Raw genomic sequence first — 23993 nt, 5'->3', positions numbered from 1 at the left:
GGTATAATTAATAAAGTCTATAACCTACTATCTATAGTTCTTAATAAATTTAATATAGTTAAGTAAAAATACTTATATATATATTTTCCTTTAACCTAATTTTTATTATAAGTATCCTTTAAGACTATAATATAGTAATTATTCCTTTATCTTAGGCTCTCTAGTATCTAAGTTAGGTTATTTATTAATTATACTAGTCTTATTATTTTCTATTCCATGAATTTAAATAATACTATAATTAAAATTTAAAAAGTATTTAATATATCTACGTTATTATCTATTAAGTTCTTATATCTTTATAAAGTAAGTAATATTCTTATAATCTATATATAGCTTAACTTAATATTTACTTCTAAGGAGATAATAGTAAACCTTATTAAAGATACTTATAATTATAAAGAATTCTATATTATAAATATAATAATTAAGCTTTACTCTATATAGCTTATAAGAATAATATATACTTAAGTATAAAAGCCCGATATTATCTTATTATTTAATTTAGGTATTAAATATAAAATCTAAAGTAATAATTCTAAGTTTAATTAAGTAAAATAAATTAAATATTTTAAGTATTAATTTACTAAGAATAAATCCTTTAATATTATTAAAAACTTTTTATATCTTACCCATAAATATAAATACTTTATTTTTCTTTATAAGGTCTATTAATAGTATTATAATTCTTTTAAATACCTTAAGGAACTTATAGTAGTAATTAATAAATCTTAGGAAGGCATATATATCCTTAATATTAATAGGTTTCTTTTAACCTTTAATTACTATGACCTTCCTAGGGTTAATATATATCTTATTATATGAGATAAGATATCTAAGAAATTCTACTTTTAAGGTATAAAATTTATTTTTTATAGGTTTTATTAATAAGTTAATATCTGATAATAATTATAATACCTTATAGATATATTTTATATATAAAGTAGTTTCTTATTTATATCTTTCCTTAATTTTAATATGGCTATAAGCTCCCTTTAGGTTAAGTATAGTAAAATATTATATTGTAAAAAGTTAATCCTTTAACTTACTAATAAGTAATACTAATATATAATCCTTAACCATAATACTATTAAATATCTTAAAGTTAATATAAAGTTAGTGCTTATTATCTTTCTTTAAAGTAAATATAATAAGATATATTATAAATAATTTACTATCCTTAATATCTCTCTTTTATAATATATTTTTAATATATTTCTTTAATCATAAGAATTATATTTTATTAAACAAATAGAGTTTATTAAATCTAAGCTATTTCTTATTAATAAATGTAATTTTTATATTATAGTATATATATAATAATAGCCTTATTATAAGTTCTTTTATAAAGAGTTTTTTATAAATCTAATATTAAGGTAGAATATTATTAAATTATTTTTCTTTTAATAACTTCTTAATTTCTTCGAAGTCTTTTTCTAATATATATAACTATCTTATAATATATATAATTATTTACTAATTTTATTACTACTATTTATTAAGAAACCTTTATTTTATCCCTTTAAGGAAAGAAATTTTATATATTTACCTTTTATTTCTTTAGTATTTTTAATATAAAATTAAAATCTTATATATTAATAGCTCTTATTTAGTAAATTACGTATATTACCTTAAATAATATTAAATATAATAATTACCTAGGTAGTTCCTATAAGTAATTACTAATAGGTATTACCTATTAATTACTTACCTATTATATCTATTTAGGTTACTCTTATTAATAAAGAAATCAAAGTTAATAATAATAATAATAAAGATATTAAATAATTCTATATATAAATTATCGCTATAAGCGCTAAAATAGATAATATATATAACCTTATTAAGAGAATAGGTAAAACTTAGTATATCTAAAATATAATATACCTAGATAATATCAAAAATATTCGTAATATAATAAGTATTACTATAAATAAAAGGGATATAAGAGAAATATTAAAGCTAAACCCCTTAGAACCTTTTAATAAAACTACCTATAAGCTACTTGAATTCCTTGCTTAGCTAAAGGCATTTATAATATATTACCTAATATAATTTACTATACGCGCTAGTAAGGTTTAATATACTATAAGTAAACTTAAGAACTATGCTACTATATAGTTTAAAACTATTATAAGGGAATACCTTATAGCCCTAGCTAGTTAATATTTGCTATATATGCGTTACCTCTACTTAAACTAGAAAGCTTTTAAAGTAATGCTCGAATAAGCCTTTAAGACTATTAATAAGAAGGCATAACCTAAAAGAAAGATTAAGGTGCTATAATAGACTTAATTTACCTTAAAATATAAGATTAAATATTTTTAATTTACCTTAAAGCTTAATTAAAAACCTCTAATATCTTAATTTTTTAATAAACTTAAAAAGAAAATATTATTAAAACTCTATAAAGAAAAATAACCTAATAACCTTATTAGATATATTAATAAGGTAATTAAAATTAATACTTAATAATTATCTTAGAAAAAGCTTTAAAACCCTAAGTTTAATAATAATAAAGCTAATAACCTATAATTTAATACTAACTAAGATAAGAAAAAAAGTAATAATACCTCTTATAATATTAAAGCTAGCCTTATAATACTTAGAGCTATATAAAAAGATAAATAAGATTATTATAATCTTAAATATTAATATTATTATAAAATAAATTATATTAAGAAGGTTTATTATAAAAAATAATAAAATATAAAAGAGAGATATTATTAATTAAGCTAATAATAATCCCTCCCTCAAGGTAAAAAATATATAAATATAGCTTACTAAGTCTAATAAGAAGATAATAAACTATAAACCGCGATCTAATTAATTAAACTTATCGTAATATTATAAAGTAGATATAATATACTAGTAAGATAAGACGAAAATAAATATAAATAAAAATTAGATAAAAGAATAACATATAGTTAAGTAAGATAACCTAAGAAGTAATTAAGATATACTTTAAATATATAATAGTAACTACTTCTAGAACTAATAAAGCAAAATAACCCTATGCCTAATATAATAAATAATAAAAGGGTTATTACTATAGTTATTAGAAAGCTTAAATAAAAGGAAAAAATAATATTTATAAGGCAAAAATAATAAGTGCCCCTAATATTAGCTAAATAAGTAGACTTTAAAGAAGCTACTATAGAAAGTTTTAACTATAAGAAATAGATTATAGCATATAATAAGAATAAATAATTTATAATACCCTCTATTATTTATTATAAAGACTATTAATAAGATAATCCTATATAATATAATTATACCTTATGCCCTTGCTATTAAATTAAAGTATTATAAGAATATAATAAGATCTATAAATAATAAAAGGTAAATTAATATAATAGACTATTATATAATAATTAAGTTCCTAAGGTAAATAATACTAATATTAATTAAATTAGGTTTAAATATAATACTTAGAAACTATAGAAAAAACTATACTAAGAATACTCTTAATAATAAAACCGCTAAAAAAGTAATAAAGAATTATAAAAAGAAAAAAACTACCCCTATCTTAATAATAAAAATAATAACTAATATTAGAATAATTTATAAAAAAGATATATTTAGATTATATAAAAATATATATATATAATATATAAATAAGAAATCAATATCTAAGCCTACTATAAGGAACTAACTAAAAAGCTATAATATTAAGAAGTATTATTTAACCTATAAGATAATATAAGGATATACCTAATATATAAGGAGTACCTTAGTATTTCTTAGATATCCTATTAATAATACTAATATAAAGAATATAAGAAAGAGAAATCAAAATAAGACTATTTTCTTATTACCTTACTAGCTTAACCTAATAATTAACCTTATATATAATATAAAATAAAAGGCTATTAGATATTCTACTAATATAATACTATTAGAGGTATATATATATAATACTATAAGGACCTATACTAAGCTATCTAGAAATATAAGTAAACTATCTATAAGGTTAAAGACTAATAAAAGCAAATTAGCTAAAAAAAAGCACTAAATAAGTAAAAACTAATAACCTAGTTAAAAAATAAAAAAGACCTAAGGCAAGAATAAAAATAGCTATACTAAGACTAGCTATATAGCTAAGATAATATATATAACTATAAAGTATATAATAAAAATAAGTATAAGTATAATTATATTAGCTATACTAAGGTAATATTAAAAAACTAGGAAGCCTACTTATAAGAGGGCTAGAGGTAAAAAAATAACTTATAATACTATAAAAGGCCCTATATACTATAAAAGGAAGTAATAACCTAAGATATTTGAAAATATTCATATAAGTTAAGGGAAAATAGCTATGCGCTTTAGTAAATAATAAAGCTAAGTAAAATCTATTTAACCTAAGGATAATAAATAGGCTTAAGCTACTATAAAGATATAAGGTAAAGCCCTATATAATAATTAACCTTAAAAGAAAAATATTTAATTATAATAATAGAGTTATTAATAATAAGATTAATTACCTTAAAGTTTTTATTAAAAGAAAAAACTAAGAAATCTTATTTAATATTATACCTATAAAAGGCTATAACCTAATACTTAGGTACTTATAGTTATACTAAGTTAACTTATATTTTAATTAAAAAATTAGCTAAGTATATTCTTTTAATAATAAAATACTCCTTATAATAACTTAAAATATAATATAAAACCTTAAATTTCTATTAAAGACGCTAAAGAAGTTAAGTAAACGTAAATATATAATACTCTTTTACCTAAAGAAATATAATATAAATACTATAATAAATTAAAATAATAAAATTAATAAATAATTATATATATTATATAATTATTCTATAAACTAAAAAAAGACCTTAAGTATATTAATAAAATATTAAAGAAAAATAACTTAAGAATATTTTATTATAATATTATATCTATAAAAAACTTATTATAAAAAAACTTAAAATAGGCCTATTAGAATATATATATTATAACCTTAAAATTAAGTTTATTAATAAGAAATAACCTAGGTTTAATAAACTCTATATATTTAATAAAATAGAACTATTAGTATTATAGGAATATATTAAAGATATATTATAAAAAAGATATATTAAGGAAAATAAGGTATTTATTAAATACCTTATTATATTTATCCTAAAGAAAAATAAAAAGCTTTAATTTTATATGAATTTTAAAATATTTAATACTATTATAATTAAGGATTATATATTATTACCCCTTATTAATAAATTAAAGGATTAACTTTTTAATATAAAATATTTTATTATACTTAACCTTAAAGAAGCCTATAACCTTATTTAAATTAAAAAAAGATATAAATAAAAAACCGCTTTTTATATTAAATATTAACTATCTAAATATAATATTATACCTTTTAGACTTATATATATATTTACTATATTTAAATACATAATTAATACTATATTATATAAATACCTAGATATATTTATTATATATTACTTAAATAATATCTTTATTTTTCTCTTAAATAGAAAAGAAATATATAAAATATATCTATAAAATATTATATATACTATAAGACGCTAAGTTACCAATAGAACCTAAGAAAAGTAAATTTTATATTTCTAAAGTAAAATTTCTTAGATATATTATTGCTTATAATAAGATATATATTAACCCTAAGAAGGTCTTAGTAATTAAGGATAAAAAGAAACTAACTAATATTAAGGAAATATAAGCTTTCCTTAGTTTTATTAATTATTACTATAAATTCCTTAAATAATTTAAAAAAATCATAGTATTATTTATTAATCTTATAAAAAAAAATATTTATATTTAGAAATAAGATATAAAAAGCCTTTTATATAATTAAAGAATTTATCCTAAGCGAACTAATATTTAAGATATTTAACCTATCTTAACTAATAAAACTTAAAAATAAATACTTTAGACTTTATATTAAGAGCCTAGATTAGATAATAAGATAGTAAAAGACTTTTATACTTAATTATATTTTATTTTTATAAGTTAGATAAAATAAAACTTAATTACCTTATTTATAATAAATAATTCCTTATAATTATTAATATATTTAAGGAATTTTAATATTATCTCCTTAGAAGTAAATACTAGATTAAGGTATATATAGATTATAAAAATATTATCTACTTTATAAAAATATACAAACTTAGTAAATAATAACTATAATATGCTAAATATCTCTTAGAATTTAATTATTATTATTATTTATATTAAAAGAATAAAAAATAGCTAAGTTAATATTATTAGCTAATAACCTAACCTAGATATTAGAAAGATTAAAGCTAAAAAATAATTATTATATTTTAATATAGAAAAAATACCTTAAATAAAAGGTTTTTAAATAAATATAAAAACTAAAACTCTTATTAAAATACCTTACCCTTATTAAGAAATATATATAACTAATTATAGATTTTATTAATTATATATTAAGATATTAATAATAAAGCGATAGAGTTTGGACCTATAAAGGAAAAATCACTATCCCTAATAAAATACTTTAACCTATCTTTAATTATTACTATTACTAAGTTATATATTATAATAATCTAAAAAGAATAACTAAAGCTATATAATAATACTATAATAAATAACTCCTAGATAATAAAAAAACTAATAAATAATAAATTCTAAATAAACTATATTATAAACCTATATATACAATATATAGCTACTTATTATATAAATACTCAGGAATTAATAAAACCCTAGAGTAAATTAAGATAATATGTATTTTTCCTAATATATAAAAAACTATCTTAATAGCTATTAAATAATATAACCTCTATATAAAAACTAAGGCATAATACTATAAACCTTATAGAAAACTATAATTACTCTTAGTTATAGAATAACTATAGGACTTAATTCCTATAAACTTTATTATTAAATTACCCCTATTAGAAAAACTAGTTATAAGAAACTTCTATAATAGTATTCTTATTATTATATATAAACTTATAAAATTCTCTTATTTTATACCTTATAGAGAATTAATAATAACTAAAGAATTTATTTACTTTTTTTATTTTTATATTATTAAAATATATAATATATTACTTAAGATTATTATAAATTAAGGATTATTATTTGCCTTAAAATTCTAATAAAGCCTTATAGGATACTTAAGAATTAATTATAAACTTTTTATAATATATTATAAAGAGATAAATAATTAAATTAAATATATAAATTAAATCCTAAAAAAATATCTTTAATACTATATTAATTATAAATAAATTAATTAAGTTAAAAAGCTATTAGCTATATAATTAATATATAATATAGTATATAATAAAAGAATAAAGATTATATTAGCCTATATTAATTTTAGATTTATACTAAATATATATTACTAAATATAAGATATTATTATTAATCCTAAAGTAATCCTTATTAGTAACTAGCTAAAGAACCTATATAAAAAAATAAAAATAAAACTTAAGTTTATTAAGAACTAAATAATAAACTATATTAATAAAAAAAAAATAAGGGATTAATCTTCTTAGAGGGAGATATAATCTACCTTATAATAAAAAATATTAAAATAAAATAATAAAATAAAAAACTTAACTATAAGTATATTAAACTATATAAAATTAAATACAACACTTTAAAATATAACTATAAATTAGCCTTATCGCCCAAAGTTAAGCTTTTCTTAATTATTTATATTTTATTACTTAAATTAATAAGAAATACTATTTAAATTAATATTAATAATAAGCCTAAAATAAAAGTTAGTAAGTTAAAAGAATATATTATAGAAAATATCCTTAATATAAATAAAATTAATAGTAAAATAATATACTTTATTAAATAAAAAAACTACTTTAACTTAAAAAATATATATGAACCCCTAAAATACCTTACTAATATATAATACCTTCTAAAAGACTTTTATTAATAATATTTAAAAGATATATAAACTTAAGGCTAATAGTACTCTAATTAATAATATCTATAATACCTATAGATTATATAGTAATTATAGCCTTTAACTCTGCCTTCTTAGTTTCCTTTAATTTATCTAGGGAATAAAGGCTATAAATAGCTATCTTAATACCCTTAGTATATGTAAAAGTCCTTATATAATAAAAGGTCTTTCATAAATAAAAGTTTAGAAAAATAAGCTTATAAGATATAAGCCTAGGATCTTATTACCCTAGATCTTAGCCTATGCGCTTCCTTATAAACTACTTACCTAAGCAATATACGCTTAGATAAGCAAGATATAAGGGAGTGTTAAGACTGCCCCTTTTGGGCTTATTTCCCTTTTAGGAAGGTCACGTAATCTCGGACTTAGGGCTCTATTATAAGCCCGATAATACCATTAAACCCGTCTCTTTCTATAGGGTATTTCCTATCCGGTTTTAAATATCGTAGTTTAAAACCCTATAGGTTTTAATATCTATTATGCTATAACTCGGCTTCTAGTTTTCTGTTATTAGCAAAACTAATAGGGTTTTAAACCCCGGAATTAAGGCTATCCGACGGTCTAACTTTTATCCGAGTCGGGCTAATAGATTCCGAGCAATTTGCTATATAACCTATATACCTTCTCTTAGAAATAGCTCCTTTGATCTTCAACCAATACAAGCCATAAGACCACCAATCAGAAGCTGGCCTTCTACCCTATACTTCTACCTATCTTGTGACCCACTTCTATTATCCTATGATCCCTTATCTAGCTAATCAGCTTTTTATAAGGACTGATTCCACTGCCTATTTACCTCCTCTTTCTATTACCTAGCCTATAGTCTTTGAAGACTATATAGTCTCTATTTTTCAGTCCTTTACAGTATATAACTAATATTTCTAGTAATAAAATTAAATTAAATAAGCTAAAACCTTATTTACCCTCGCCTAAGCCTTTTAGGCCTCTCGCTATAAATATAAGAAATCCTCTTTAATATATTCTTTTTTAAAGTCTAAATAATTAAACTCCTAATAAATATAACTTACTAAGATATTATTAATAATAAAAAAAAACCTATAGGTAAGAATATATATATAAATACCAAAGATATTTATTAATATATTATAAAAAAACTATAATAAATATACTCCTTATAATAATCTAATTTCTTAGGTAAAGCTATATAGCATAGGCTATAAAAGTAATAAAATAAATAAGATATAATTTTAAAACTAAAATAATTAATAATATTACTTAGTTTAATAATAGCTAATTACTTCTTAGAAAAGGTAAGATAACTAGATATATTAGCAAAAGATTTTTTATAAGTCTAAGATTTATATATATATACGAAATAACTAAAGTCGTAAATATAGCCTTAAGGATAAGACTAATAGAGTAGAAATATTATATCATGGCCTAGAAGTCCCCTAGGCTACGTAATAAAAAGGACCTATATTATCTAACTAATCACGCATAGATTAAGATAAATTATACCCTATAGGTTATAATCCCTTCTAAGCTAGTAATAAGAATTATAATAAATTAAGCCCTATATGTTATAATCTATTATAAGCTACTATATTATATAAAGTATATAAAATATATTTATTACACTTTCTTATATAATAGCTACCTTAGCTATTAATATAACTTAGTTATACTTAATACCTTTAAGCATATTACTAGACGTAATACCCCTTATTTAAGCATAGCGCGACTAGTCTTTCTGCTAATATAAACCCAGCACGACTAGTTTATCCCTTGGGAATACTATGACGATCGTATATATTCCTAAGGGATAAACCGGTCGTGCTGGGTTTATATTAGCAGAAAGACTAGTCGCGCTATGCTTAAATAAGGGGTATTACGTCTAGTAATATACTTAAAGGTATTAAGTATAACTAAGTTATATTAATAGCTGAGGTAGCTACTATATAAGAAAGTGTAGTGGATGTGTCCTATATACTTGGAGTGCTCACTCGTGTTGTGGTGGGTCCTGCTCACTCCTCCAGCGTCTTTGTCACGTGATGGATTTCTGCCTCATCAGACCGCCTGGTCTGATACTTGGCCGTGACAGTCTGGAGGTCTCTTGGGCCGTGATACTATAAATAGTTTTCTCTAGCTCTCGGCTAGTAAGCTACTAATTAGCTACTATCTAAGTCCCTACTAGTATAATCGCTGCTATATATACCTTTTAGGAGCTAAACTAGTAGATTAATAATATAAGCGAGGATCCTAGTAATACCTAGCGCTCCACCGCATAGTATATAGTATAGTAGCTTTATACCTATAATACTACTCTAGCTCTAGCTCTAGCTCTATATAATAAAGTAGATAAAAAGACTCTTAAAAAGCGAAAGGTTATAGCATTAGAGGCTATTACTAAGGCTACTTAGCTCTAGACTATAGGTAAATTAAACTCGCTAGCTAAGTTGTACTATTAACTTAAATATATCATAACTTAATAAGCTAGACATAGAGAGCATAGAGGAAGATAAAGATAAAAAGGATAAAGATAACTAAGTCTTAATTATTATCTAATATAAAGGGTAATTAAGGGGCAGGGGCTATAATAGGGGGTCTTTATATCCATCGTATAATGAAGTTGCTCTTCGCTGGTCCGCTGCGACCCTGCTGCTGTTGCCGAACCTACTCTTGCGCCTCAAACTAAAGGAATCGCGGTTCTAAGGTATATGCGTCAATGTACTGTGGGGCCGTCAATGCATTCGCGCTAACCCATTTTGTCAATTGGAACGTGCTTTTTTGGTTTTGCAACAGTGACCTCTATAGGCTGCCGCAATCCGCCTGGGTCCAGGTTAGACATCAACTGGGCCGTTCACGGCCGCGGGGCTGTTTTGCAAGAGGGTCGCACGGGCTCCTCGGTTCAGATTGGCGGGAGTGTGGATCCCCAGATCAAATGGGTCCGAGACAGCGGGCGGGTTCGTCGTGGACGATGCCATCGCCGCCGCTTGCGGCTGCGCAGAGCGCAGGTTGGAACGACTGTTGTGCACTTGTTAAGGAATAGGGTGTAGATAAAGCCACTTTCTTAGCACTTGCATGTCTCTCCGCCCAGTTGTGCACGATACGAACTCATGCACGAGGTGTAGGATGATAGGGTAGATATACCTCAGCTATTCCACGAGCAAGCTTCACAAGAGGAAAACCGACACCTCCTTTCCAAGCCAATCGAGGATGACCTCTCAGAGATAGATTCTAGACAGGCAGGGCAAGCCGCATTTAGCAGTGGTACATAGAGAGACGCGAGGATTAAATAGATTGCCGTTGCAAGCTGACATTGATATTTGAAGTCAACCCATGCTTCCTCGAACATCAGAGGCTATGGCGATAGATTGAAGCTGCTTTAGAGCGAGTCGATGAATAAATTATCCCGGCTGTTTCAGGAGCACATGGCAGATGTACAAAGAAGATGTACACAGAACGAAAGACAAGGGGTGCTTCCAGCTCCCATTCTTTGAAATAAGGCTCAGGGATCGGGTCGCCCTCCGAGTGCGCTCGGATAGCTCCAGTCAGATTCCGGCATGGCTACCCGAACCGGCGCCGGAAGGGCTACCGGAGGGAATCAACAAACAAGTCCATAAACGTCGACCAGAGTTTAATGAATTAGCATATAAAAGAGAGATGAAGGACCCTATCTAAGAGTCCAAGATTACAGAGAGATTGAAAGTGAGAGACCAGGCAGCAAGAACGGGAGATCCAAAGCGAACGCAGACCAGGGAGAGATAGCTAGACCAAACCCTGGGAGGAGGATAGCTTTCCGTCAGCATAATGACTAGGATGATCCCGAGGAGAGTTGCTAGTTTCGGCGGCCAACCCGAGGGTACGTCCTAGCGACGTCCTTAGCCCCCGAAGCCCTATCCACGACTGGTCCACCTAGATGCTGGGGGCAAAGTGGTTACAGCCATGCCCTCCTCGGCCAGATCTACCACAAATCAAACGTGGAGATATAATCTATCTTCTCGACAAGCTCCCCATCCATACACCCATAGATATATGCCTCCCCAAGCAGCAAGTATCCCTCTTGCATATCGGTCCGCGGTCTGAGAATAAAAGGCGTGCTGCCCCCTAACAACAACACAATCACGTCCCCAGGCTGTGCGTCACTCGTGCCCAGCCCAACAAAGCCCTGCTCGGAAGCAACCGGCCTCGCCATGGGGTTGTATCCCATGCAGGTCTGATATGAGTAGGTCGACTCACTGCTCGCTTCACTAGACACCAAAGCAAGGAACTGCTTCTCCGAGCGCTCCGTCGCCCGGATCCAGTATGGGCTCGACTCGGGAAGCTCTTTATCTCCGATGGGTATGCGCCACAGCGCGTCCATCTTCTTGTCCTCTGGGTATCGTGACTTTTCCAAAAAGGGGATGAGCTCTTTCATCATTGTCTCGCAAGCGCCGTGATCAAAATCCTTGTCGGAACCAGCTCTCCAGACCGAGCCAACTTCCGAAATGGTATCCACGAGAACGCCTTGAAGAGATATAGATCCAGGGACCATATCATCCTGGGAGCTTGGCTGGCTTTTCTCCCCAGTAGCCTTGAACAGAGTCGTCGCGGCATCATCGCTCCACGGACTCTGGATGGGCCTCGCCCAGTCTGGAACCCAGGAAGGCGAGTTGAGCTGTTCGGAGCGACACCACTTCAGCATGTCGACGCGGCCCTGGCGTAGCAGCGCCCTCGCCGTAGCCTCGTAGACCTCTTCCACCCTGTTCCTGTAATTCACCTCGAGTCCCAGCTCGTCCAGGTCACTGACAAGGCCCGCCAACCCCCAGATCTTGTCACGCGGATCCTTGCACTGCGGGATATCCCTCGACCAGCCTACATATGACTGCTGCAGGAGCCGGTGCAGTGGTTCCGGCCCTCTGCTTCGATATCTCCTCCTCCCCGAGAGGGCAGAACCGATGGCATCGCTGGCGACGGCGGTTATCTGGAGCTCCCGCGGAGACGGCGCAGCCATGAGCTCCTCTAGCGAGAAGGGACCTGGGAAGCGTGTCATTCTGCCGGCCTGCCACTCGAGAATCTCCCAGGGGATGAGCAAGCCGTAGAAGAGGACGAGAGCATGGCAGTGCTCGACGGTGGTCATGTATTTGCCACATATTACAGCGGCGTTTCGCGCCAGGGTGATCTCTTGCCTAACCCAGACTCGAGTAAAGTAGGACCTGTGTGTAAGCTTTGCAAAGGCAACCCTCGGCAGACGATCCTCTACTCGACTATCGTCGCCCTCGGCATCAGCTGCCTGCTTCATGAGCTCTAGCAACTTGTCTCTTGTCCTGACAAGCTCCTCTTCTTCCCCAACGTCGGGCCACGCAGCAAAATGCTCAGGCTTAAAGTTGAGAATACCTGCCTCTGAGGCTTCCTTTCCATAAGCGGAAATCCCCCTCATCGCCTCATCACTGCCGTCGGCGCTCGTGCCGAGCCAGATGAGGACTTGCGCAGCCTGGCGATAGACGCGCGCCATGCCCTGCACCTGGTGCGACTTTTCCTCGTTATCAACCTGGTTGATGCACAGGGCGTCGATCCAGATCCTGGTGCCGACGTATCCACCTAGATGCTGCAGGCAGTCGTGGAGGCTTGGCGTCACGTCAAGGAACGCATCTCCAATGAAGAGGCGTCTCGAGAAGACGGGGTAGCCCCACGTGTAGGAGAGGGCGTTGTAGGTTGGGTTGGAGTCGAGGGAGACTTTTTCAAGATGGAAAGTCACCTCTGGTTCCACCGAGACCAGGTGAAGTACGCGAATCCAGCCTGGCGCGAGGTAGTCATATTGATACCGTTCAGACATCTGATTTCAATAGAGGGGTTTTATAGCTAAAGATAGGTGAGAAAATAGCTCATCGCGGAGTACTAAAAGTAGAATAGTTAAGTAGCGAGGATAAAGGGGCTTATTTCTCTAAGTTCTATTATTAGCATTATAGCTTAGTCCCCCGTGATAGCGCTATAAGCCTTATAATAATATCGTACATAATGAGCTTGCGCACCAAGCAAGTATATACACTACTATCCCTTGAGTTGTGTTAAACCTCCCGCCAGGTCACGGCAGGGGGTTGCAGCTAATTAAAATGCGCCATATCAAAGATACCTATTGTTCCCCCCTAATTTAGCCTATAATAGAAGTACCAGCAATCTCTCGAGTTACATATTACTACATCACACTGCTTACATCCCCAAATTGACTGGCGCCTTCTTTTGTTATAGCTCACCGGCGCCAAAGGCCTCCTTGTACTTTTTGGCCTTAGCTGCCCTAATTAAAGCCCCTTACAAGCAAGGCAGTCCGACTTTTTACCTCTTCGGACGTGTTTATATTGTGTCACGGGCGTAAATTCGTCCCCGGCTCGGAATGCCTGCCTTGATCGGCTCTATGGATAGAAGGCCTTAAAGACCTCGTTATAGAGGCATTCCCTCCACTTCTTCTGACTCATATAATGGCTCCAATCCGGCTGCCCATATAGCTATAAGAGGAAGCTATTTATAAGGACCACATCTAATAAGAAGGTCCAAGCAATAGCCTGCCAAGCGCCCCGGCGGATAGGATAATCATAGCCTAGATATGACCTCCTTTGGTCGCCTCAGTCAACATGATTCATTTCGTCGTTATAGGAAGCGGCGATAGTAGGGATCGATATAAGCTTAACCGGCCCGCCACTAAAAAAGCGCTATATTGGCTATGCCATTGGGGTCTTCGTTGACGGTCTCTTCCTCCAATGATCACATCTCTCATCACCAGTAAAGATAGTTAAAAGGAGCAATACGAGGGCATTATCCTTCCAAGCAATCTAATTGACCTAGAGAAGAAGAAAACAAGTTATCAGCCGAATTGTAAGGAAAAATGCCGAGTCTTCCTACCTGATTATCAGCCGTTGGGATGACCTTGATCTTATTAAATTGGAACCCTGACTTCCCTGCCTTATCGGCCTTTTTGGCGTCTGCAAGACCTTTGTAGATGCCACAATTAGGCCGGGCTGTGCCAGTTGCGCCGTGGCCGTGCTGGCGAAGGGAGCGGAAGCAGGGTGGTCCCCAGATCAACTGGTCTAGGTAGTCGGCGATTGAGATAGCCTCCGCTATGCTAATTGTGACGATCGTGTAATTCCCAAGGGATAAACCGGTCGTGCTAGGTTTATATTAGCAGAAAGACTAATCACGCTATACCTAAACAATGGGGTATCACGTCTAGTAATATGCTCAAAGGCATTAAGTGTAACCAAGTTATATTGATAGCTGAGGTAGCTACTATATAGGAAAGTGCAATGAACGTGTTCTATATACTTGATGTTGAGCTGGATCGTAAGGATCACCCAGTGATCCTATTGATCTAGATCACTTAGATCATGGTGCGATCCTGGTGATCCAGTCGCGATTGGTTGGTCTAGGGGATCCGCTTATGTCACGTGCTGGCGACCTTTCTTGAGGCCGTGACACTAATCACCTAGGTATTAACGCATATTTCATACCAGCAAATACTCTAGCTATTATTACTCTTAGTATCAATAATACCTCTATTGCCTACTAACTAGATACTAAGCATTATAATATTACTTCTTTACTTTACTCTCTTATAATTAAATACTTTAAGAAAAATATAGACTAATACCTTGCCCTTAATAATCCTATATAAAAAGCTATCGCTAGCGAAGAACTTAATGACATAAATAACCTTAAGTCTTATATAAAAGTATGTCTTAAGGATATATACATAGATTTCCTCAGGGCATTTAATGGTACAGCATAGTTATCACCACACTAATTGCTGCTTCCACTGCGACTTTCCGTGACTTCTTCAAAAGCCGACCTTGCCTCCCCAAACGACCAACGACTGGTCGCCAATCTTCTTGGTCATTTTTGCCCCGAGGGACTTCGTCTTCTCCTACTCGACTGGGTCACCTACCATAACTTGCCCTTCCGAACAGTCGATACTCCTCGCTTCCAACGAATCCTTCAGTATATCAGCCCAGTGGTCAAGAACGAAGATCTTCCGAGTAGGCAGCTGCTGAGGAAGATGCTCATGGACGAGTATCAGAGAGCTATTGGCCCTGTCACGGAGCTTCTACAAACCGCACGCAGCCAGATCCATTTCTCGTTTGATGGTTGGACTTCGCGCAAGAATTTCTCATTTCTTGGTATCAACGCGAACTTCATCGACTGCGATTGGAGGCACCAAAAGCTACTCTTGTCGCTTAATCCCTTATCATCAAGACATTGTGGTAACAACCTGGCCGATGACGTAGCTGATACCCTGTCGTTTTGGAAGATCGAGAAGCAGATTGGCTATTTCACGCTTGACAACGCTTCGAACAACGATACAGCGATGGAGTTTCTTGGAAAGGAGTTCGGTTTTGACGATAAGGAACGACGCTTAAGATGTGCTCCACACATTCTTCATCGGGTAGTACGCGCCATGCTGTACGGAAATAATAAGGTCAACGCGGAATTGATCGCAACTACCCCCGAGGAAATCGGCGATGACATCAGCGACGAGGACGAGGGGGTCGCTATTCGTCACGCCCTTGCGAGCCGTGGATCAATATGCAACCACGGACGAGGATGAAGACGATGGAGACGACATAAGCGATGGAAGTAATAAAAGCGATGAGGTTGACAACGAGCCTGTTATTGTTGATCCTTTCGAGCCCATCGAGGCGAACTTCTCTATCCTATTTAGTCCTGCTGCCCCCGGACTACAAGCCTTCAGGAAAAATGGCCCAATAGGGAAACTTCACAATATAGGCGTTACACTTCACCGAAGTTCACAGCTTCATGATCTGTTTATTCAAGCCCAGGTTAGTACTATCAGCGCCCGTTGCGGCTTTCTTGCCTAACTAACCACTACTCTATAGATCGAAGTAGCTAGACAGGTAGCCAAAAAGAGCAATCTCGATACTGAAGAACCCATCCCTACTCTCGAGTTTGTCCACAACGTAGTGACACGCTGGCAGTCGGACAGAGTGATGATAAAACGAGCCTTACTCCTTCGACGCCCGATCAATTACTTCTTCCATACAATCGAGGAAAAGTGGAATATGGCCGGTGCCAAAGCTAAAGATCGGCCTCCTGTTCTTGATTGTAGGCTTTCCGCCCAGGATTGGGAGATCATCAAGACTTTCGACCTTATTCTGGAACCCTTCGAAGTCGTAACAAAACAACTTCAAGGAAACAGTCAGCCAGACAAACGATCAACTACCGGCACCTTGCATGAATACCTTCCTTATTTTGAACTGCTTTTGGACCACCTTGAGGAAGCAGTTTAAGGACGGGTCCTCAAAGAGAACGCAGAAGGCGAAATGGAGATCATCAACATATTCAGCGATATAGGAGTTAAGACTCGCCGGCGTATCAAAGTCTTCATCAAACTCGCGTGGCAACGGCTCGACAAATACTACCACCTCATGACGCCAATTGCGTACGTTGCCGCCGTTATTTTCCATCCCTGCAAGAAGTGGAGACTTGTTGAACAAATGTGGAATGGGCTTCCAACTCGTCGATCAGTGGAAGAGACGGAAGATTACCAAAGCCGGATCAGGGCTCTTTGGACGGCTAAATATAAGGATAACCCTACCCAATTTAATCAGCCAAGAGTCAATCCAGTAGCCCATCAATCATATATTCAACGACGGCTCAACAAGAAGATCGGGCCTTATCGGTCAACTATAACTTAGACGGCCGGCACTATTCTTGATGAGTACGAGCGATATATCGTGGAAGAGCCTATCGATAGTGCTCAGTTTAAAACTAATCCGATATCTTAGTGGAAACTCAATGAGTCGAGGTTTCCTGCCCTCTCTGTAATGGCTATGGATTTCCTCTCGATCCTCTCGTCCTCGAGTGAATCAGAAAGGACCTTCAGTAGCGCAGGCATACAATCATCATATGTACGAAGCCGCCTAAGTAGGTCTACTATTAGCCAGCAACAGTGTCTTCGATCGTGGGGAAAGGAGGGTATCTACGAGCCAAGGGTGCAGTTGGATCAGGCTGAGGATGACTTCACTGAGCACGCCATGGACATATCGTAGCTAGTTATTCCAAGCCTCGTTACGTAATCACGATCTTTAACGATTCAATTCAATCGCGATTCGATTAAGGGTCTGATCGATTGGGCGCGACTCGATTGGCGTTGAGCTCCCCGATCGCGATTCGATTGGGTGTTCAATCGATTGAGTTGATCTGGGGACCACCCTGGGTCGTCCTCCGCAAGCGTCACAGCTGCAAGCCCCGTCATGGTTCCATCGTCTCGATTGGGTGACGTGCGTCGGAAGTGATTCCTTCCGGAGGCTAAAGGAACATCGCGTGCGTGCTCTAGTGTCTCTACCAGAGAATTGCAATCGCCAGAGCCGTTGTCGGGGTCTACATCTGCTGTGGCCAGTGAGCATTCCGTGGTGGCAAAAGGCGTGGCGAAAGATACCTTCACTCAGCGAGCAATCGAATCGTAGTCAATTACTTAGGACGCAAGAGAAGTCGATAGTCGATTGTCCTGGTGATGGGAATGTCCTTTCAAGATGAGGAAGGATGAAGCGGTAGACGTGAATGCAAGCGACGCGTTCAAAACACGCGTTCAATTTACGCGGCCACCGTGATGTGATGGAGAAACCAATCAAGTGCAGCAATGCGCGACAGCATAAATTGATTACGTCCAAGTCTCAAGCCAAGACCAGCGTGGATGCCTGGCTCACCCTGAAGGGTGGACCGGGTGAGCCAGCTCCGGCAGAGCTCAACCGGCTCCGTTGGGTCGCGCGATTGGCTCGACGACAAGACCAAAATACACATTTTCATTGTATTCCCCTAGAAAGGATTATCCAAAAACCAGGAGCAGACGCTATAAGCAGAAGTCCCAAGTGGGGTGTGAAGGAGGAAATAAAAAGAGTAACCCTCCATCCGGCTAACAAAGGTGATGAGAAATCCAATACCCCTCCAGTCAAGGCTCACCACAAGCGTTACTGTTGTGTATGGGGCCGACGCGGGCCAGGTCGGTACATATGTGGCGTAAGATCGGTGGGGGGAGCCAGTAGCTCCGGTCGGTTCGGCGGGCATCGGTGGTCATCTCCCCTCAACGGGAGCTCCATCCATTGGCTCGTCACCAAGGGCCGTCTTGACTTTTCCAACGTCACAACCGAGCAGATAGTTGTTACAGGCTTGGTCCCCCTGTAAGCGATAGGCTCTATAGGCAGTTGAAGCACCTTCCGTAATTGCTACAATAGCGATTATGGCCCAATCTTTTGCCCCGTGGCGCAGCGGCTAAGGTGCCCGCAGCTGTGACTGCCGTCACAATAGTGACACCGACTTTTTTTGTAGTGTACAGCTTGAATTAACAGCCGCTTATCTTGGTTGCTGCATTTCCATCGCAAGCATGACATCAGAATGTCTATGGGAAAGCTTCTGGCCCTGCGTGTCCATGACATCAGCACCACGTCACGAGAGGTCAGAATGTATGTCTTTTGCAGATAAATAGTACCCATTTAGAATCCAAATGCTTCAATACAGAGCCTACATGGATAATTCCTACAGCCTCAGACCATTTCGCCGCTATCATGCTTCTCTTTGTCTTGTTACACGCCATTCTGGACTACCTTGTTTCCTGGCTTCATCCGGTACAAAAAGCCCCAACTGACATGTGAACAAGCCAAGCCACTAACCGACGATAGCGCGCCCATTGGGGATGGCTCTCTTGCAACCGCAAAGTGAGCTATCATCTCCATCTCGTGAGCAATCTAACCTATACTCACAGACTGGGAAACTCGAACGCGAAATCATCCCGCTGGGCAAGAAACTCAAGCTCCTACTCCTATTCAACCATGTGACCGAATGGCTTGACACCACGCATGCCATGCGCTTATACATCCATAACAAATCATTGGAAGAAGGTAGATGCTCAAGCTGTGCTTTCAGAACAGGTCTCTGACATGAACATAGGCAAAGAAGAGGCATCTCCAGAATCAAAGAAGCGAATCCGGAAATTTGTAGACTACTATGGCATCAACATGGATGACTTTGACCCTTCGGAAATTGACAGGTACAACACATTCGAAGACTTCTTTGTCAGAAGGCATACCCCGCAGTCAAGGCCCATCTATAAGCCTGAGGATCCTGCGACCGCGGTAGTTGTCGCCGACTCGAGAGTAGTCACGTATACATCAGTCGCAGAGGCAAAGAAGCTATGGATCAAGGGACACGACTTTAGCATCACCAACCTTGTCATGGATACGCGGCTGGGGTCCGAGTACGACAAGGCAATGGTCGCCAGCTTCCGCTTGTCGCCCCAGGATTATCACCGCTATCACTCACCCGTCACCGGCAGGGTCAAGCTGTTCCGAAGTGTGCCGGGGGACTATTATCAAGTTGATCCTGTTGCTCTGCAGAGCCAGGTAGATATCTTGACGAGAAACAAGAGGGAATACGTTGTTATTGAGACCGAGGAGTTTGGGGATGTCTTGTTTGTTGCGATTGGGGCGACCAATGTGGGATCAGTCGTGTAAGTTAAACCAGCTTCGATGCGTTACTCAGCAACATTCTGACCAAGGACAGCATACATGAGAAATTTCGAAAGGGTGACGCCGGGATCAAGAAGGGCGACGAGCTAGGATACTTTCAGTTCGGTGGCTCCTCCATCATCGTGGCATTTCAAGAGAAGAGGATACAATTCGATCAGGATCTGACCGAGTTGAGCAAGGAGCGCATTCAAATCTCGGTCGAAGTGGGCATGAGCCTGGGTCATGCAACTCGACGCCATGTCCGTTCTTTCGGGTCTTCTGAACCTACTTATGCCGAGGTTGCAAATCCAAATGCTTGAGTTCAAGATCTGGTGACTCTATCTGGTCGTGGATATATTCACATTCTTTGGACTCGGGCCACTTGGGGCGTGGTTATCTAGAAATGGAACACTGGAAGAGATGCTAGCTGAGTTCGTCGTATTGGTATATTTTCATCAACTCCTATGGTCAAAGGCGTGTTAGCAGGTACAGCCACGGCACTGTATAACCTACGGTACCGGATGTATCTTGCAACCGAGACTATCACCCTAACGTGGAGAAAAGGTTTGTCGGATTCGGCTTGGGATGATGCCCCTCAGCGGCCGATCATTGGCCAGCGGGCAAACTGGGAAGGTGAATGTGGGGTCAAAGTTACGGCGCCGGGGTCTCACACTGAATGGAACGAGTTGGATCCGGTTGGATCCAAACCCAATCAACTGGAGCTCTGAATTGGCTGGTTGCCAAGCACGGGGAGCGAGATCTCAGTTGAGTTGGACCCACAGTTGGAGGATCCAACGGATCCAACGATTGGAAGTAGTTGGTTGATTACGCACTCTGATCTGCCACCGCGGCCAACTAATGTCTGGTCACTACTGGGTATGGATCCATGACTTCGAACAGAACATCTGGCGCAAGTGCATCGACTCCAACGTGGAGCTGAACCGCAACACAGACGAAGTTATGGCAACTCTGAACAGCAGCGGGGAGCCTTACTTCCTGTGCTACGTCCGTGACGAAGACAAGGATGAACATGTGGACGTGCCCAGACGACGGAGGCCGCCACCAGCCACTGATGCAGACGGAGATGTTGCAGTGTCCAACAATGAGCCAGTCTCTGACTCTAAGACACTCGAGGACCATCCGCCTCATCAACGCTCACATCCACATCCTTGCTGCCATCATCGACAACCTCTCAAACGCCTCACACGATCCTCCACACCAACAGCATCGAGGGCACGTCCGATGGCTACCGGTAGCCTCACTCATGGTCGGTCTCGGTCGCGTCTATCCGTCTATCGCCTTGCGTAGGATGAGAATGGACTTGACGCAAGAAGGCCGGTACCATAGTCTGATGTGAGGAAAAATACAGTCTTCCTGACCAATCTGTGTTTACTTCTAGTCTCAAGAGAACCTATGAGTGCTCACATCATATTGTCAAGTCTACGCATCTCAAAAAGAAATAAGAGATTCGCTGTTTTTGTTCGGCCCTCGCTGCTTTTCGATATTCAGGGAACTAGGGTTCACCGAGAAGGTGGGTGAATAAGAGGGCGTTGATCTTTTTTGGTGGGAGTTTCTATGGACTCAGCCAGAGTCCATCGTAACTTGCGGTTAAGTTCCCGACTTAAATTCTTGAGTAGGGGCTCACCGGCGCAAGGCATAGATGTCAGGTATTTCTAGCTTAGATATATTTTAAAACTACTTCCTTCTTAAACTCGAGTGCCTCATTATGTGCACCCCTTTTGCATCCTAGAGCTATCCCCGTCTCGTCGCCCGAAGCCAAGGCTATTATTACCTTGCCTTCAGGAAAAAAGGGCCGCCGCATGTGTCCCTGCGGTAGCCTCGAGCGTCAGCAGCCGTGAATCCGAAATACATGTGAAACAGGTCGCAAATTTTACCTTCGCCTGCAATTGTCGTTGACGACAAGCTTCGGCCCCCGGAACACCGGACCGCACCTGTCTTCTGCGAAAGAAGTCATCTGAGATAGACACGTGCTCATCGCCAAAATATCGCACCCGGCATCGGCCCAGTATTTCATAGGCCTATATCTGGGAAGAACGTCGTTTCGGCTATACAGATGAGTGGCGGGAAGACCAACATTACATTTAACGAAGGGGGCAACTCATGATTCCACAATGTTTCTCTCTGAACTGCGGTTCACTCAACCCATCAAACACCTTATCTCGTCCGCTTGTCTCGATTATCCCATTCTAGTCATGCTTCAGACTGTGACCTCGGTGCTGTTCATATTGACACTAATCAGGCCGTTAACTTCTGAAAGCTATTGCAAATTGAATGCCTAACGTCCCAAAATGCTTGCACTACTATTTATCGTTCTGCGCATAGATGAAATTGGCCGCTGTCGCCCGTCAGTTTACGTTATCGATATCCGGGATCAGCTTAACTTACCGATGGGAATAAGCCCGTTCTCATGTGCCCACTCACGGACACCATGCCCTGCATGATCTGAGCCCCAGTGCTTCCGACCCTCAGGCTTCGTAAGATGAAGCTTGTCAGTGGTGCCATTGGCGGGTACAAACACCAGAAAGATGTAGCGATGCTTCCCAGTCTTCGGTGGCGGCCCCGGAGGCTTATACTCTATAACATCTTTAAGATGATGACGAGAGGCTTCGGAAGAGGAGGATAGCGAAACTGCTGTGGCAATCCAGTGGCAGAATTCGGACCATTTGGGGTTATCGCGCGATGGCGCGTCGGGGTCAGTCAAGGTGATTACAAAGGTCATACCCGATGCGACCTTGATATCAGAATGCAACTGAGACTCGGGTTTATCAAGATGAACCGATGGAGACGATTGAAGGTCTGCAGGATTGAGGGTATTCCCGAGTGAGGCCGAGACGGATTTCCAGTCGGCCCTAAGGCCGAGGACGGGAGTGAAATCATCAATGACAGTTGGAATAATCTCAGCATCTGCGAGCCTTTTCTCGGTTAGACCGAGAGTTCAAAATGAATTGGCACTTACTTCTGGCGAACGTGGTCCATGTTATTGTTGCCAGGGTCCATGATCTGCTGTTCTTCGTGTCCAGCGGTGGCAAGTTGTGCTAGAGGGAGCAAGCCAGAGCCTTCTATCTCGTGGCATAGAGCAGGATGGCGGTAGAGGAAAAGCCGCCTTAGTGATCACGGAACGATACCTTGATATCAACGATTTCTCGCAGGCTAATGGTGGAGGTCTGGAGTTATTTGGTGTCTGGAATGAGGCACTCCAGCAGGTTTATTGGTTGCGATTCCCCGCGATTGAAGGGAAGGTTAGTTAAATGCATAATGATGATGTCACCACATCCTCTCTCAGATGCCCTCAGTGGCCGCCTTTCATCTCATCCTTGTCAACGCCAGGGTTATAAGCTCTTTGCGATGTAATCTCGTGATATGTCAACCTGTTTTCACGCATCATCATGTTGTCACCTGGACAGGTCGCTTGGTCCCGGCTTCTGTCCGCCGTGCCACGACGCGTATATCTCTTCCATGACTCTCACGAGAGGGTGAGGCAGGATCCTCGTAGCCAACTCTTGGATGTTGTTCGGAAACACGGTGATGTGTCCCTTGACGTGCTTCGGGTACGTCACGCTCTGGCGCTGCCCCTCCGCGATGCTATACTTGGTGCA

General features: G+C 37.1%; 3 protein-coding genes across 3 annotated transcripts; 1 reads left to right on the top strand and 2 right to left on the bottom strand.

Moving 5' to 3' along the window:
* Positions 1 to 11852: 11852 nt before the first annotated feature.
* NCS54_00002700 (HET domain-containing protein) lies at positions 11853 to 13703 on the bottom strand (the record flags this gene model as incomplete). The annotated part of the gene is made up of 1 exon (XM_053145692.1): positions 11853 to 13703. One exon carries the CDS (start codon positions 13701 to 13703, stop codon positions 11853 to 11855), a length of 1851 nt encoding a protein of 616 aa, XP_053001667.1.
* Positions 13704 to 19389: 5686 nt separating this feature from the next.
* NCS54_00002600 (Phosphatidylserine decarboxylase) lies at positions 19390 to 20696 on the top strand (the record flags this gene model as incomplete). The annotated part of the gene is made up of 5 exons (XM_053145691.1): positions 19390 to 19497; positions 19552 to 19587; positions 19635 to 19770; positions 19820 to 20378; positions 20432 to 20696. The coding sequence occupies exons 1-5, from the start codon at positions 19438 to 19440 to the stop codon at positions 20694 to 20696; spliced, it is 1056 nt and encodes a 351-aa protein (XP_053001666.1). The 5' UTR covers positions 19390 to 19437.
* A 2001-nt stretch (positions 20697 to 22697) lies between these two features.
* NCS54_00002500 (Hypothetical protein) lies at positions 22698 to 23394 on the bottom strand (the record flags this gene model as incomplete). The annotated part of the gene is made up of 3 exons (XM_053145690.1): positions 22698 to 22732; positions 22783 to 23309; positions 23354 to 23394. 3 exons carry the CDS (start codon positions 23392 to 23394, stop codon positions 22698 to 22700), a joined length of 603 nt encoding a protein of 200 aa, XP_053001665.1.
* Between the last annotated feature and the right edge of the window lie 599 nt (positions 23395 to 23993).

This window comes from Fusarium falciforme, chromosome 1 (assembly GCF_026873545.1).
Source record: "Fusarium falciforme chromosome 1, complete sequence".
NCBI lineage: Eukaryota > Fungi > Ascomycota > Sordariomycetes > Hypocreales > Nectriaceae > Fusarium > Fusarium falciforme.
This window is presented reverse-complemented; position numbering and strand designations above follow the sequence as displayed.